The 17,643-nt window shown below is 49.9% G+C and overlaps 1 protein-coding gene across 1 annotated transcript in view; it reads left to right on the forward strand.

The window, feature by feature from the left end:
* The first annotated feature begins 582 nt into the window (after nucleotides 1–582).
* The window catches only part of LOC119196058 (pleckstrin homology domain-containing family A member 7-like), a 61,055-nt gene continuing 43,994 nt past the window's right edge, over nucleotides 583–17,643 (forward strand). Inside the window, exons 1-3 of the mRNA XM_062563002.1 lie at nucleotides 583–705; nucleotides 894–970; nucleotides 1,131–1,188. Of these exons, the coding sequence (XP_062418986.1) occupies nucleotides 623–705; nucleotides 894–970; nucleotides 1,131–1,188 (218 nt within the window). The 5' untranslated portion in view covers nucleotides 583–622. The remainder of the gene's footprint in view (nucleotides 706–893; nucleotides 971–1,130; nucleotides 1,189–17,643) is intronic.

Here is a 17,643-nt window from a genome sequence, read left to right on the forward strand (position 1 = left end):
GCCAAACCATTGGCCCGTTCTTTTTAGTTGTTTTGGGCGAGTTTGTCTGCATTAGATAATGAATAATGAAGAAGTGAGCTGCAAGATGACATGCAACAGAGATCCTGGTCTGGACTCTGCACAGGAAGCTGCAACTAATCTATCTGTAAATGCTCCTGTTCACATTATTCACGTCGCCTCAAACAACAAAGGCTTTTGACAGATTTTTAGAACGGTTTAAATTCCCTTGCGGAAACTGTTGACAAGTTACAAACCAAATCTGGTAACAGCTGTGTTATTCTGGTGGGAAATCACTTGGTTAGTTTGTTCCTAACAAATAAATAAGAATTAGAATAAAATCTAATATTCATACAAACTCCTCTCCACAAATTTATCATAGAATCAACTAAACGGAAAACATCTTAGTGAGAACCAAAGCCGTCTGCGATCAAGAACAGCCCCGAATGCCGTGTATGTGCGCGCGTGCGTGTGTGCGCGCGCGCGTGTGTCCGTATTTTCCCCTTGCGGTGCTCAGATTTACGGGCTTTCCGAGCGGAGCCTGAAGGCGGCGCTGGCCCGGTGATCGCTGAGCTCGCTCCGCCGCGCGAGGGAATGAGGTGAAATAGGACTTTCAGAGCGGATCATGGCGGCGCCTCTCGGGCGGGACGCTTTACCTGAGCACTGGTCCTACGGCGTCCGCGCGGACGGGAGGGTCTTCTTCATCAAGTGAGTAAAGAGGAGGGAGTGAGGGGGGCGCTTTATCGCGCCGTATCCCCCGGGTTAACGGGAGTTGGCGGTGGGTCTGCCGGTGTGTTTTGCCGTTGGTGTAACAGGTGTTTTTCTGTCTCTCTCTCTCTCTCTCTCTCTCTCTCTCTCTCTCTCTCTGTGCGCGCGCGCGCGCGTGCGTGCGGCAGCGATGAGGCGCGGAACACCACCTGGCTCCATCCCCGCTCCGCTGAACCGGTAAACTCCGGACACCTGATCCGCTCAGGTAGCTAACGACAACTTTAGCTAAGCTAGTTAGAAGGGGGGGGGGGGTGCACTTCACCTGTGTGTGTGTGTGTACGCGGGCGCGCGCGGGGGGACGAGGCTACAGGTGTCACCGACGAAGTCTCGCTAACGTGTTTCTCCCTGTGCCCCCCCCCCCGCAGACCTGCCTCAGGGATGGGAGGAAGGCTTCACCAGCGAGGGGGCCAGTTACTTCATAAAGTGAGTACTGTTATGACTCCCGGTGTCCGGGGGCGGGGGGGCGGGTCCACCGGGACTCACCTGCTGACCGCCTCCCCTCCTCCCCTGCGCTCATTGGTTGGCCCGGAAGAACACGTGTCGCACGCTGTAACGACTTTTACTGGGATGTGTAGTAGTGGAAGAAGTACTGAGTACCTCGGAAACACAACAAGTACACGAGTACTGGAAAGCGTCGTCGTGTACTCCTTGCACAACTCGAGTATTACTTCATTGTGATGGATTGCTGTAATGTCGCGGGAGGCGGGGCAACTTTTAAAGGACCTTTGACCCTCAAAACGTTTCGTGGTGGTCATGAGGCTGTTGTATAAATATTAGAGAATTATAAAAATCAGACCACAATGCATTTTATTTTTGCACAAGTGCTTCTGTGCGGTAACTTTTAAATGCAGATCTGTTTCCAAAATGATCCACTTACTTTTCTTCATGGCAATTTCTTGTTTCGTAGCAACAGTCGTAGCAGTCTTTCTATCTCCAGATTATTTTGACCGTTGTCCTGAAAGTAACGCGAAATATTTTATTAATTGTTCTTATTTTTCCGCATTTCACAATTCTTCCATTTTTCAAACGGGTGAAAACAGGTGATTTGTCTGAAAGCCCTTTCTTTTCGTAGGATTGTTCTCTGCTCTGCTAGGGAGTAACTACGCTAAATGTTGTATAAGTAAAAATATTTATAGCATCATCATTGCATTGGTGGGGTGAACTCGATGAACAGAGTGCATCTTATGATGGAAGTGTGGTGAAAAATCTGCTTTTGATGAGTTTTGAACCGATTTTGTTGCCAAATAGTTCATAGTTCTCGAATAAATCACCGGACGACACCACGTAGATCCAGAAGTGAAGCACGTGACCCGATGGCTGGCCTGAGGCCTGCGGTTTGCCTCTCAGGCTCCTGGTCGGGTGGATAATTGATTCCTCCGCCACGTTCATACGTTCACAGGAGGGCGTCTGTGAAATAGAGAGTGAGTCGGTAAATCTGCTGTTTTGGACGTCTTGTGATCTCCCTTTTTGAGAGATTTCCCTCGGTGGGGTTTAGTGTTGCTTCCTGACGGATGAGATTTCAGTGTCCCTGCAGATGGACGGAGGGCAAAGGTCGTCCGTGTCGCCGTCCCAGCTGCTGATTGCTTCAGTACAAACACGTTTATTTTCCTGGGCGAAAGTTGCTTTAGATTTTGAGTAGATAATGTAGCAATACATTATACAATATATTATTTTGTTGTGTTTGACACGGATTAAAATTCCCCAGAATCCGTCCTGATGTGCTGTTGTGGTTTGCAGTAATCACTTTGTGTGTGTGTGTGTATGTGTGTCTGTGCGTGTGTCTTTTTTCCGGCGTGCTGTTTAAAAAAATATCCTTGTTTTTTTTTTTTTTCTGAATTTCTGGTTTAAAAAAACCCTTTTGATTCATTCCCGAACATTCTCTTGTTGAGCCTTCACATGTAGCCCCGTATCTTAATTGCCTCTCAAGCTGTTAGCGGGCAGTTTGTTGATGTTTTGGACCAAAAAAACCCTTCCCCTCGATTGTATGAGTCTTCAGCCTTGGTGATTCCAAAGGTAGAAGAACTGCAATACAATCATGCAAGGCCTTTATCAGGAGGCTGCAAGTGTCTTTTGGTTCGACCCACAAATAACTTATTTTATATATCTTTTAATATGTCAGACATGAGAGGAACATCCTTGTTTTAAGCCTGAAGTCTTAATTCATAAAATCCCTAAACAAGAAATGTTTCACCAAAAAGGAAATAGGCTGATCTTCTGATCATTTAGTTACACTCCGGTAGATGGAATAATAAAGATGGATGACTTAATGAGAGGAAGGAATCTGCCTTAAAGGCGGTTTATTCTGCGACAAACAGGATCAGGTGTGAAAGGAAACCAGAGTGGGACTTTTAATTGGCCTCTTCTTTGAACAGAAACAAAATGGTCAAGTAATAACAACCGTGAAATACAATATCCTATTCACTTTGGTTCATCTGGAGGCTGTGTTTATTTAACATGAAACTACCCCCCCCCCCCCCCCCACACCTTCTCCCCCAGGGCTCCACCACTTTCTGTCCTGGAGACTTTCTTCTATCCCCCCCAAAAAAATGTTTTTCATGCTTTTATGTCTGGCAGAAAGAAGCACGGCTCCCTCTGCGTTTCTTCAGCTTTTCTTTGTGTCTTCAGCTTTGCTTTTATCTTTTTTTTAGTGCTGTTAACGGAACCAGGCAGGCGCTCTCGACATGCTTCTAATGAAACCATAACCTACGGTTGAGCGTGACTTATTCGTCCCTCGGGCTTCACCGGAGAGAATAAAAAGCATAATGTCGAATCTGCAGGATACAAATAGCCACGCGTCGATGAGCAGCGACGTGCTGCTTGTTAGCCGCTAAGCGCCGAGTGCCCAACGCCTCAAAGTGGTCGCCGAGGGCAACCGCCTAAACGGTGACTCATTTATCGGAAGCGGGGGGGGGGGTTAAAAAGCGTCTGAGATTTGGTGTCTCCAGCCGCGAACGACCCGCACGCAACAAAGGGGCTCTTCCTCTGGCTCTGTTTGGTTTTTGTTCCTGTCGGTCAACAACGTGGGCACATGCACCCCCCCCCCCCCACATCCCACCCTCAGTCCCCCCGCTGAGGACAAAGGGGACGTAGGTGGGACTTTGAAGGTCTCCACCTCCCAGGCTTCAGAGGTAATGCTCCGAGACATGTGATGGACAGACAAGGCTCCGGCTCTGCCTCTGGTCTCGTGTTACCTGCGCCGCCCGTGCAAACAGATGTGGCGTGTGATTCACTCCTAAACCCCCCCCCCCCTCCCCCCACACACACACACTCCCCCTTCGAGGGGCCCCCAGCTGAGCCTTCCTCCACCTTCCCGATCCTGCAGCCACTCCCAGCAGGGGGCTCCCAAGCGGGGGGGGGGGCTGATCACATCTGAAGAGAAGTAAAGCTCCTGCAAGACCGTCTGCACGACTGGCTACACCGGGGGGGGGGATTTAAGGGTATTGAAAATGGCATAACATTCAATAACATTCTTTGGTTTTCTGGCTCCTCGGACGGAGCGTTTTCTGCTTCTGAGTCACAAAAAAGTGCAAACAACAACATTTCTTTGGTCATTAACGGATTGGCGGATAAATATAATCCAGTCAACCTGGTAGTTCAAACAGTCCGCTGCAATGACCCCTGGGAGTATTTTAGGGTATGCAGGTGAGTCACAGTAAAAACAGAAGGATAAAATCGAACTAGTTTAGATGTTATCATGTCCTGGTTAGATCAAAGAGGCCCTTCAGACGTGATGATGTAACCCCCCCGCCCTGCTATCACATGAGCAAACATCCATACTAAAGTCCCGGGATGACACCTGAGCAATCGCCATGGCAACCGAGCAAACTCCGTACTGAGCCCCCAGCAGCCTGTTAGAGAATCTTCATGAGATCAGATATTCCTTTTATTAGTCCCACAATGGGGGAAATTCATCCATCCAATGGGGCTAAACGTTTTGTCCTGCGCGGATGACGTCACGTGACACAACACCACCGATGAGAGAGATGGAAACGCATCACAGGATCTTTGTGAGGGACGAGGCTGCAGGTGTCGTCCTTACGTCCACGCAGAGCGCTTAGGATGTGCTCAAATAGCATGTCGGACCTTGTGTTTGGGTGAGGAGAGAACCCCCCCCCCTTTGGAACACTAAATGGATCAAGAAGTTTGATTTTATGAAAGAGAAGGGATGGAATGTATGGGAGTTAATTAGGAAGGGGGGGGGGGGGTGATTGGAGAGCTGCATGATTGGCAGCGTAAGCACAATGATGGTATCACGAAGCCGCCGCCAAAGAGGCTTATCTCAAAGGAGCTTACCGCCATGTCAGCGGTGCGGCCCTGCTCCACACGCCGCCGGGACCACCGTGTCCTGTCCTCCCCCCCCCCCCCCCCCCCCCTCTTTGATGGCCAACGTCCTCGTCGAACCTTTTTAAAAAAGGTGGGATGTTAGTCTGAGAAGTGCCAGCTCTCATTCATCCTCGCTCAGCGGGACGACCTTGACCGACTGTGCGAGAGCCGCCGATGAGTCACCGGACGCGTCCCATGTTTCCTTGGCAGGATGCTGAAGGATGTGAGTTTGGTTTGACGTTTTTAAAAAGGCTGTTTTTTGGACCTCCTTGTTAATTCTTGCAAATATCAGGATTCTTTGGTTAAATGGCTACAGGCCGCGACGTCATTTCTGCGTTTCTGCACGGCGCCGAAAGAACAAACTCCCTCGGCTGGAATGTCGTCTCTTTAGCCGAGAAAAGTGGATTTTTACATTTCTTTTGGATCGCGAGTGGTACGTTTTGATCAAACGTAAGTAGCTGCCCGAGAGGTAGCATCTCATCAATGCTCAACAGATGATGAAGCCCACATCATCATCATCATCATCATCATCATCATCATCATCACCGGCGAGGGAGGGGAAGAAGTCTCGTTCTCTTGTTCTATTCATGCCGTAGAAGTTTGTGATGTGAAGCGCCTGGTATCGCAGAGTGAGTCAGTGTTGATGCCTGACTCACTCTGTTCATACTGAAACCACACAGGTCTCCGTCTGCAACACCGCTGGCTAATGATTTATCAACAGCTCCGAGTGTGTGTGTGTGTGTGTGTGTGTGTGTGTGTTTTAACACATTCCTTTTTCATTGGTTCATGACACCGGACGCACTCGGATAAAAGAAGTCTTGAAGGGCTTCTTTTATTCTCTGTGCCTTTTTTAATCCGACTTACATCCTCCTCTAGCAGCTTCATCTGAGGACACGCTAAGGGGTGCCACATTTCTTTTGTCCCCCTCCACACTTGGATGCAACGCCACTATCTGAGGCTCCGTTCGGGGCGGTGCAGTTGTCACGCGAGGTGTTCGAGGACCGCAAGAACACTTGACAAGCCGCCAATGATGACGTCAGGTGACGCTTCCTCTCGACCTCGGCGTTCACGCCCCCCCCCCCCCCCGTTTGGTTTCTTATTCTGTCGCTTCTCGTTTCGTGGTTCTTTTCAAATGGTTCATTCGGGCCTTCGTGCTCGTGGAAACGGTTCCGTACAAAAGGCCTCTGTGAGATGCTTTCTCCGACCCGCTTGTTCTGACTTTCAGGCCCCCCCCCCCCCCGGCATCCACATCAAGGACCGTGTGTGGCGATGCGTGTTTTATCGTGCGAGGCGATTCACGGCGCTTTTTGATTTTCCACGAACAAACCGACAAACGGAGGAATTTGTTTGGCCTCTAACATCCAAAAGCGAGGCTCGTCTGCGGAATGCATTATTATTATTATTATTATTATTATTATTATTAATAATGATTCTGTGTGGGCAGGTGAACAGTTTTAAAATGACAACTCGATCACTATTAGTCGTCTGTAAACTTATGTTTCACAAAGTGACCGAACCCGATGATTGATGTGGTATTTGTATGGTGATTATCATAAAGTCACATTTTTCTTTTTTTTTCTTTGTTTTTATCAATACGTGATAGTACACACACACACACACACCCTAAAGAGACAAACAAAATTAGACCACTTTGAATATTTCATGAAGTCAAATTTCTGTGACAAATTATACTTCAAATAAATGTCACTACTGCACAAGCGCGCGCACACACACACACACACACACACACACACTTAATGTTAAAATGTCAACATGCAGGTCCCTTTACATAAGTGATGGAGAATCTGCTCTTGATTTCTTGTACATTAATCGAGGGGGAAAGCAGCGTTGTAAAGATATCTACAGGTTAACTCCCCCCCCCCCCCCCCATACACCTGTCCTACTCCCTGATTGGTTGCTATAGTTACACCTTCCTCAAAATCCTATTCTGAATGCCAAATCTCAGAATTGCCGTGAGGGAATTTATTTAGTCGACTTGAAGCTGAGGATTAACAGGATGTGTCAGTGAGGCCAGGATTCATTCGGTCACATGATCAAACATCATAGCTGATAACTCCGATTACATTGTGCTAATCTGAGGACTTTCCCCCACAAGTGACATTGATGTCGTTTTAGTTCTCTACACGCGACTAGTTTTACAGTCCGTCAAAGTCCATCAGCTGATAAGGCAGATCATTTGATTGGAGGAGCCGTACTGTGGATTATTGCTATAAAATAACTTCATATGTTTGTAGAGTTATGTCCCCTCTGCACATTGACTTTGTATCACCTGATTGTCCTCAGTTCTTTGCACCTCTTTTGTCGAGACTCTCAAAACATCCCTTTTGAATACGTGTCACTCAGTGGGGAAAGGGTGAGCAAGTGTCCACCCTTTGTGCAACGAAGGGGGAATAAACGATGGGTCTAAACGTGTTCGCGGTGCACCAGGACGCGCTTTTGAAAACAACAATCCTCGGATGCGTAGAAACGTTTAGAATGCCGAGCATTCCTTCCGAGTGGTAAATAATTCCTCCGCATTGACGAGCCCACACGCGTCTTCTAGCAGCGCGGCGGCGGCGGCGGCCCTGGACCAGAAGAAAAGCTCGGCCGTCTGCGTTCAACGCTGAGCAAAGGAGGACAGACACAAAGGAGGGATTGAAGCACACAGATGCTAAACAGCGTCCAAGAGAGAGAGAGAGACAATGTTGTGAGTCCAAGCTGGTTGTGGGAGACAGGGGCACTTCTGTCAGGGTGAGGAAGAGGAGGAGGAGGAGGAGGAGGAGGAGGGCCGGGAGACCAAAACATTAGCAATGCGGCTCAGAGCGAGAGAGCGAGGTCATGTGAGGAGCACTGGGGAGGGGAGAAGGTCCATGATACTCGTTGGGACAGTTTGAACTGGTGGAACAGAGAAGAAGTGGGTCACCCCGTCTGCAGCAGTCGCCTCTGCTCTCGTCCTTCTCTGCGACTCGAGGCTCTCACGGTAAAGAGAAACCAGCCGGGAGGCTCCAGGAGAAACCCTCCGGAAGGATGAGAAGCCGGAGGACGCAGTGAGGTCCGGGCCAGATAGAGCTTAAAGGATGGGTACCTGCTGCAGCCGCGACCCCGCCCGGGGGGGCGGCCACGAGCTGGTGGCGGTCAAACGCCACGCCGCATCGCTCGCCAACCAGGCCGACCACGAATTCTCCACCTGGGACCTGACGCCCAGGTAAGCCAGGCCGCTTCAGTCCTCGCCACCAACGTCGGCGTCCTTTCCTCTGAAGCACTTCCTGCCGAGGGGGTAAGGACCAGTCGTGCAAGGTGCAGTGTGACACCTTTATGGGATTGTAACGAGGCATAAAAGAAGACCTACGGGTGTGTCTGTCTGAGCCACACACACACACACACACATGAAAGCCGCTCTACAATTTAAAAGGACCACGTGGGCCGGGTGGGACCTTACAAACCACTGTTTTACCTCTAAGGAGCTGAACGTGATGAATATGAATGTGACAGCTCGATGACCCGACTGTGGTGTCAGCTTTATAATACAGCTTTATATTCTTATTCATTAAAAGGCAGGAAATGAACGCGTGGTAGAGCGCTGACATTCTTTTTTTTAACCCAATTATGAAATCTCTCTAAGAAAAACAAGTTGTGGACTGGATTTACTTCAAAAGCTGCTTGCATAATAAGAATGATGTTTGGGAAAAAAGTAGGAAGTTGAAGTGATAAAAGAAGCAATACATTTGTATGTGGCTTCATATGCATTTGTAAATAAATCTATGATTTTTACATCAAAGTCGCATGATCTCACACTATATGTTAACTGAGAGCGCGCACATTAACGTTGCCCTTCCACCATCAACAGATCATTTAAAATGAATAATTTGGTCTGAGCCTCGGGCTCCGACTTTCAGACTTTACAAAACTCCCTCCAGAGCCCGAGGAGATCCACGCAAGAGCAAGGTTCTTCTGATGTGTAAAAATCGTCCTTTTCAGATGCTGCTCATGCAAACAAATTCAACACCACAAACTAACGAGGCAGCGGACGCCTTAAAAAACGCACATCATAACTTTCATCAAGTGAAAAGTATCCCATCATACGAGTGTCAACACGCAAAACATCACACAGAGGAAGACTGATCCATGTCCTCGATCGCAGGTGGTGGGAGGAGCTCTCACTTGGTGGGAGGGGCTTGTTGGGTGGAGGGAGGAGCTCTCATTTGGTGGGAGGGGCTCGCTGGGTGGGAGGGGCTCGCTGGGTGGAGGGAGGGGCTCGCTGGGTGGGAGGGGCTCGCTGGGTGGAGGGAGGAGCTCTCACTTGGTGGGAGGGGCTCGCTGGGTGGAGGGAGGAGCTCTCATTTGGTGGGAGGGGCTCGCTGGGTGGGAGGGGCTCGCTGGGTGGAGGGAGGAGCTCTCACTTTGTGGGAGAGGCTCGCTGTGTGGTGGGAGGGGCTTGCTGGATGGTGGGATGAGCTCTCACTTGGTGGGAGGAGCTGGTTGGTGGGAGGAGCTCTGCGGAGGGCGTCGCTTTCTACCGCCAGTCAAAAACTCGTCCCATGTTCTTTGCTCTTTGCCATCTCGGGGTGGTGTGTGCGTGTAGAGTTCTGAGTGAAATGAGTTGGATCCGTTGTGGGAGGTGGAACAAGCGAAGCGCTGTGAATCTGACACAATGGAGGCCACGTGGACTCCTGATAATCGGCCCGTTGTGCTCGGGCCTGAATCCGAGCCGGCGGCGACCGGAGGCTTTGTGCTTTTTGGGAAGTCCGTCCGCTTTTTGTGTTTCACAGAGTGGAGGCCCCCGAAGGAGGCCCCGAAGGAGGCCCTGAACTTCTTCCCTCTCTTATCCAGCTGTGCACCGACACCAACCACGTTTCTACAGCGCTGTTATACATCCGAATGATTTGTGGGTCGTTAACAGAACGGATATTAATAAAAAAAACTGAAAATGTAGTTCAGATTACATTTCTAAGAATACCCTGGAAGATGAACTGATCAGTGTTTTCAGATTCATCACAGCGATCTGCAGAGGGGCTTTCAGTATTGTCGCTTTCGCAAAAAAAAAAAAGGAGTGGAGGGACTCTCTGTCTGTTTGGTGTCGGCCGGTGGGTCCGACCCTCTTGGTCTGTCCCTGTTTCGTCTGCTCGTTGGCCCGGTCTGGTCTTCGGTAAGTGCGCCGTGCGTTTGAGTGAGTCAGGTTAGCAGCGGAGATGCAGCTCATTAAGAAAAGGAATGCTTTGGTGCGTTGTGACTTCAAAGCGCGTGCAGGGCTGTGTTTAACCGGGAGATTTAGGTGTGGATTGTACAGCTCGTACATTCCAGAACATTTCAAAGCTCAACAACATGAGAAGCCATTGAAATCTGCCGTACTTCGTGTTTGTGTACAACTGGCATGCATGGTGTGTAAGGTGCATGTGTCGTTTGTGCGATCACATGACTACACGTCGCTGTAAAGTAATGAACGTAAACATCTCCTCAGCTTGTGTGAACCACACCACTTGTTTCAGGCAACCAATCAAAGTGAGACGAGGAGGCGGGACTTATTTATGGGCTTCAGGACTTCTTATGCAAGCCTTCTAGTTCATTCTTTTCGTGTGTGGCGTTCAAATTGTAGACAAATTGATTTATCTGACAAACAATTCACCACATACCAGCAAATGGTTCCTGTTAATAATTGAGCATTCTTTATGAGATTGTGTGCAGCTGGACACAATAAACCTGTGATGGATGGCACAGAGCAGGGTTGGGTCTCGGCTCGTTGGTACCACTTTGTTCAACTATACTTCTGAGTCATCACCTTTGCTATCGCGGCCGTGTTACGGCATCGTTTTCTCTTTTCTCTGAAAGACTTCCCACAGCCCTTCTGGTCTGGAGTCTAGACATGATGGTTGGTCCACATGCAAATCCTGAGTGCAGATGCAAATTGTTTATGCAGCTGTTGATATGCCACCATTAACGTTCTGTTGCACACAAGGGCTCTTAAAATGTAGGAAATGAGGTGGTAATAAAAGATAAGCCTTTATTAGTCACAGGATTACAGCAGCAAAAGTGCAAACGGACATACCATAGTGCCTCTCCTTCACATGGTGGGGGGGGGGAAGAGTGTCCTGTAAGGTGGGAGGGGTTTGTCCCTCGGGGATTAAATCCACCCTGCGTTTTAAAGTCCGCTATTAACCATCGCTGCGTGACCATGTGACCTTTCCAGACAATAGGAAGCCGATGACAGAAAGATGCACATGTGGAGAATACCCCCCCCCCCCCACCCCCCCACCCCGCCTCCCTCCCTCCCCCTGCCATCAAAGGGAAGCCCTTAAAAGCCCTTAAACACTCCCCGGCCTTTCTTACAGTGGTGTATGGTGAAACGCCTCGTTACAACAGCCACCACCCAAAAAGAGGCTAATAATAACACACACACACACACACACACTCAGTCGTACTAAAAACCAAATAAGAAAAGAGACGTCATCGGCAGCTGCTCCCTTCTATTCAGCTCTGCATTTATTTCTTGTTTTAATCTCAATCGATGACACCCGGGTTCATCCCAAAGGTGTTCACACCTGGGGGGGGGGGGGGGCAGAGAACACACATATATATATATATATATATATATATAATACCTCATGTTATGAGCTCAGAGACGAAGCTAATGGATGCGTTACAGCTACAGCACATGAACTACTCTGCCGGGCATATTTTCCACTGCAGAGTCAATAAGCGCCACGAGAGCTGATGAATCTTCACTTTTTGTTTACTTCGCTCCATGGGCCTATAGAGACAATATTCAGAGTGCAATCATTGGTGCTGCTGAAAGAAGCAGAAGATGATTAGAAAGCCTGATTTGAATGCTCACTTTCCATTATGGGAGGATTTTCCATATTCCAGTTATTAGCTGACACTCATAGGAGCTTAGAACAAGATTAGGTTCAGTTTAATTTAAGCAATGTTCCTAAAAATGGCAGAAAAGGGGAAGCGAGTCCAGCTGAATCGCCCTGGCGCTATGATTATAATTATTATCCCAGCCATGAGTGGGTAAAATCATTTTTAGAAATAGGTGCATATGGCACAGTAAGTGGATGAAGGTTTTTTTTTTTTATCCCCCTTCAGGATAAGTTCAAATTTGAGGTAATGGAGGAATGTAATGAGGGGAATGAAGGATGATTCAGGGGGCAGAGGGTTCCGGGCTGTGATGGAGGATTCAAAGGGACTCAGCAGACCTCCTCTGGGTCTGATAGGGATGCAGGACCCAGTGGTCACCTGGTACGCTCAGCTCTGCATTAACAAAGAGCCCCTGTTGAGGTAAAACGGGTTATTTGTAGTCTGTAGGATTAGAGGATTCCTGACAGTTGATGTTTAATAAAAGGCAAGGTGGATTGATAGAAGGTGGAATCTGTTCAATTCATCTAGATTCATTAAAATCAAAAGGTAAACAAAGATGAGTCACTACACACCAACACTTGAGAACTCATTCTTTCGTTGGAGGATGAATATTTTAACATTTCCAGCTCCTCTGTGCCGGCGGAAGGCTGTTTTTTTTAAACCAGACATCTCCCGAAAGGCCATGATGAAATATCTCCAAATCCAAGGCCTTCGGACCCCGAGGACGAAATTCATTCGAGTTTTGTGGTTAAAAGGTCGAAGGTCAAGGTCCCCCGTGACCACAGACTCATCCCACTCTAGTACCTCAGCGACGGACCAAAACCTCTCACATTCCTCACTGAGGTCCACCTGGACTCGCGTCAGAGCTCAAAGGTAAAGGCCCGTTTCGGCTTCTTTTGTTGTCAGACAGTAATTTGACACAAAGTCTGTTGTCCCGCTGAAAGGAAGGTGCCGATGTGCCGGGGGTTTTCGGCCCCCAGGTCAGCCGATGGCTACAGGGGGGAAAAAAAAAGAAGAAATAAAGGACATTTACGAGCCTTCAGTGGCTCCTTTCATCATTCCCTTCCCTCGGAATTGCTGGAGTATCTGCGTGTAATAGGGTTTTTTTTATTGTGTGAGCGATCCTCTCCCGTGTCCGCGTGGCTGTAGAACGCGTCCAGCTTTGAACCCCAGCCTCTCGGTATGAGGGAGAATGAGCTTTTTGTGCTTTGATTTAGAGGCGAGTCATTGCTGCTCCTTTTTTTTTTGTTGCAGGAGATTCTCTGCAGGAGGAGATGTGGCGCGTTCTTCTCTCTGAACTATTGTGTTTGGGGCCGGACCGGTTAAATATGATAATAATAAAGCACACCTCCTCCCAACGCTCACACGTGGCGTGTGCACGTCTGCAGTGTCAGTGATGCACCGTTTACAGGTCGATACGCCGTCGGTTGTGTTCTATTTCCTTCGTTGTATTTCATTACCGTTTGCTGCCACGACACCGTCATTACAAATCCATTCCGTCCCCGTGTGTTATGCACGTCTTACACACCAAGAGGGCTTTTTTTTCTCTGTGTGTGTGAAAAAGTCTTCGTCAAAAAAAAAAAGACATTAAAACTAACTTCAAATAGCAAGAGCTGTGATTTCAATCAACCAGAAAGTACAACTGTGGTCAGGGTGGCTGTCCAAAGATGGCGTCCTGACCGCTCACACTGAATCATTTTGATATTTCAGATGAAAAAGAGTCTTTTTTTTTTTGCTTCTCATAGAAAGGATCTCTGATGATCGATCGAGCTGAGTCAGCCACGTCTCGCGCCGCCATGGAGCTGGCTGGCAGAGTGAGTGTAACGAAATGGCGTAGTTTCCACATAGTGAGCAAGAGGACTGTCAGAAGGGGTCAAAAGTGACTTAAATACAGGGATGTATTGGTCCAGGCCACGCAGCTCTCAGGGCAGGAGCTAAGAGATTGTCTCACCTCCCTGTTTGGTTTGACTATGCACGGACTCCCGTGACTCCGCCCAAAGCTCGCCTCTCGAGTCTGCACCACCTGATCCGGATCGTAAAAAAAAAAAAAAGTCTTCTAATTGCGGCGTCATATCTTTCCAGCTCGTGAGACGTGGCGACGAGAGCGAGGCCTCGGGGCGCGAAGAGGAACGAGCTCAGTGGAGCAGGTGTATTAATAGTGGGGCCGAGCCTTTGTGTGTGTGTCAACATCTCCGGGGATCGTTTGATCCAGATTCTTCAATCGTGCGTCACACACACATGAGTGATTGCATCACCAGAGTTTGTCCGACGCTCTCGGCTACGACACACGATTTTAAACCAAAGGGTCTCATTGCGTAACGGATGGAAAGCTTTTTGGGGGCGGCCCTTCACTTTGATGGTGGGGGGGACACGCGGGTGACAAATTCTAATCTCACAGCTCTACCTGTGACTGCAGCCTGTCAATCACAAGACATCTACACCCCCCCCCCCCCCCAAAGCATATACTGAAGGCCATGCACGTTACAGGTGTATTACTGTGGCACATATACCTGTAATGACGTTTTAGATTCCTACCTGTTACCCCTTCCTGTGTTAGCCGTTAGCTTCGCGGTGTGTGTGCTGCATTCAAGGACAGGGAGGTGCAGGGGGTTTCAAGGGTTTTCCGGAATATGGGCTCAGATGTGACCTTGTCAGCGGGCGGGGGTGGGTGTGTGTGTGTGTGTGTGTGTGTGTATGTGTGTGTGTGCGCTTAGAAGCGAGCGGCTATGAAAGGGCTCAGGCTGTAACGGCCTGATAAGCCGATCCGCAGGCCGAATCGCACCCTGTGTGCCGTCTCACCCACTGACACGGTGATTCAATAAAGCTGTCAGCTGTCTGCAGAAGACAACCGTGTGTGTGTGTGTGCGCCACTAGGTATATTTGGGCTGTGTGTGTGTGTGTGTGTGTGTCTTCTGCACTATAAAGAGTGTTCCTTTACATCCGCGTATCAGTGAGGTTGTGCAGAATATCGTCCACCTCCACCTGTGTGTGTGTGTGTGTGTGTGTGTGTGTGTGTGTGTGTGTGTGTGTGTGTGTGTGTGTGTGTGTGTGTGTGTGTGTGTGTGTGTGTGTGTGTGTGTGTGTGTGTGTGAGAGCAGAGGTGGAAGCAGTACACCTGCGTCTTCAGACCGAGTAAAGGCAGAGAAGGAAGCAGCCGGTCGTCCCCTGTGTTTTCAGCCCCTTTATTAGATTGGGCCGGAATTTAAAACAAAACAGGCGCACCTCCTTCCCTCCCACCTCCTCTGAGCTTTTTATGCCTCCTGATCCCCTCTCCTTCATCTCTCCCCCCCCCCCACCTCCTCTTCCTCCTGTTTTTTCTGTTTGTTTGTCCCTTTCTGCTCTCAGCACAGCAGAGACATCTGATGCAACCAGCCAATTAAACCACAGATGGGGATGTTCCTTCAGATCCTGTGAATGCATTTGAGTCTGCATGATATCAGGAGTCGCCAGACAGCAATGTGTGCGCCCCCCCCCCCCCCCCCCCCCCCCATGAGGGATTGGTCGTAAATAAATATGCAATCAGGCAAAGGGCCGTCTGGGAAAATAACACAAAATAACCCTTGTTATCGCCTCTTTGTCTTCTCATGACCCCTGCAGGTCGTATGCCTCTCTGTGGGGGGGGGGTTCTAGTTGTGTCCCCTTCCTGGCGTTGATCGGAAGCCGCGTCTTCGACTTGGGAAGTGAGTTGTCTTCTGACGACAGGCGGAGGGGGGGGGGGGACTTTAATATCACAACAGTGATGCAAGATCATAGGAGGAGTGTCATAACCGGGTGTAATACGTGGCAGAAGGAGGAGTAACGCGGGCTCCGAAAGGGGAAAGCCCAGCTACTGCTCATTCTCTTCCTCGTGTAGTACCTGGAATCACTTCCTGTTACCTCTCTGCACCGACTACTTAGTCTTCAAATGGTCACGGTTGCGAGGGTGGTGGGGGGGGGGGGATGTGTCTGTAGTGAAAACAAAACAGCAAACAAATACTCGCTAATCCAGTGGCTGCACGGCTCCATCACTCCGTGGCCCCGCCTCCCCGTGGGAACTCTTTCCTCGTATCAGATTACGCGTTCGGACAATGACTTCCCCCCCCCCCCCCCCCCCCTCGCCTGAGTGAGGCTGTCATCTCGCCAGCCGGGGTTCTGTGTCGGCAGCCTTTTCCCCAGGTGCGAGGGGAGGGGCGGGCGGGGGTTCTCGGCTGTGCTGAGCAGTCCGCCTCTCCGGGGGGAGACGGCGCCTCCCCCATTTAGAGGTGACCCCCCCCTCACCTGCCGATGGGGAGGTTTGAGGGAGACTGTGCTCTGCTCTCGTGTCTCGTCCAATCAGAAGCTTCTGTACCTCTTTTTTTTTTTTCTCTCACTGGTATTCCCTCGGATTTAACATTTTTCAACAGTTTCTAATCGGCTTGTATCCACCAATGAAATCAGTTCCAATTAGCTCCTCCCCTACACAAATTGTTTACAAAGTACCTGTGAAGAATAAATTCCAAGCAACTACATATCCTCTCTGGCACCGGTCTACTTCACTGTTACTCCACCCCCGGGGTGGAGCTCAGTCGTAGGTGGCGTGGGTGACGTGGGGGTGTTTTAAATGAGCTCCGTCAGCCTCTCATTCAACCTCTTAAATTACACCCAGTCACACGGTCCGTCCTTCTGTCCCCACGCTGTCTCTGTACACACACACACACACAGACTCTCTCTCTCTTTCTCTCCCCCCCTCCCACTGCCTCTCTCGTCTTCTCGGCGTTGTGTACCGTGCCAGATGAGCACGAGGCGGGAAAAGGAATGCAGCTCCGCTCTTTTCACCTCTTCCTCGATTTCTTGCCCTCTCACTACTCATCCATTCACTTCACCCTCTCTCTCTCTCTCTCTCTCTCTCTCTCTCTCTCTCTCTCTCCCTCCTTTCCGTGAGTATGCTCAGTCATTCGGCGCCGTGCACCGTGGTTGTTTCGTGAGGGTGTAGAGCCGGTGGGACGCCTGCAGGTTGGGGATCCGGCTCGCTCAGAGACAAACCATCTGCAGCGGAGGGACGCAGTGGGGGGGGTTTGGGGTGGGGGGGCACTTTGGATTTTAACCTGCACGAGGAGATGGATGGATCCGTGGCACCTGTGGACTTTGGAGGGAATGTTCTGTACGTGTGAAAGACATAAACACCTGCTGTGCGGTGCCAGGGATCGCCGGAGGAACGGAGCTCTCTGAGATCGCCGTCTGGAAACGACCCCCCCCCCCCCCACACACACACACACACTTGGAAGTGCGAATTGAGTTGCGAGGTGGAGACACACATCACGCATGATCTAACTGGCTCTAACAAGGCACGGCTCAACAAGGGTCGCCCCCCGAAAAACATCTGTCCCACCTGACTGCACCTGAGGGGGAAGTGAGCTGCTGGAGGCAGGATCAGAGGAGCAGCCCGTGATGTCACTCCTCACCTGGGGCAGCCGTCTGAGACTCCGCTGAGCCGTCGGAAAGCAGACTTCATTTCCAGGTGTGGAAACCACACCTGGCTTGACTCACCTGACACCCCCCCCCCCCCTCCACTCAGCTCATTCTTCTCACCTCCTCTGCTCAGTAATCCCTGCTCTCATAAAGCGCCGCAGACTCTCCATCCCTCCCCATGGAGCCGCTCGAGAGGCGAGAGAAGAGCCGCTGATTAATGTGACTCTCCCGGCGAGCCCCCCGTCTCGCTCCCTCGGCGCTACAAATAGAACG

This window comes from Pungitius pungitius, chromosome 6 (assembly GCF_949316345.1).
Source record: "Pungitius pungitius chromosome 6, fPunPun2.1, whole genome shotgun sequence".
Classification (NCBI taxonomy): Eukaryota; Metazoa; Chordata; class Actinopteri; order Perciformes; family Gasterosteidae; genus Pungitius; species Pungitius pungitius.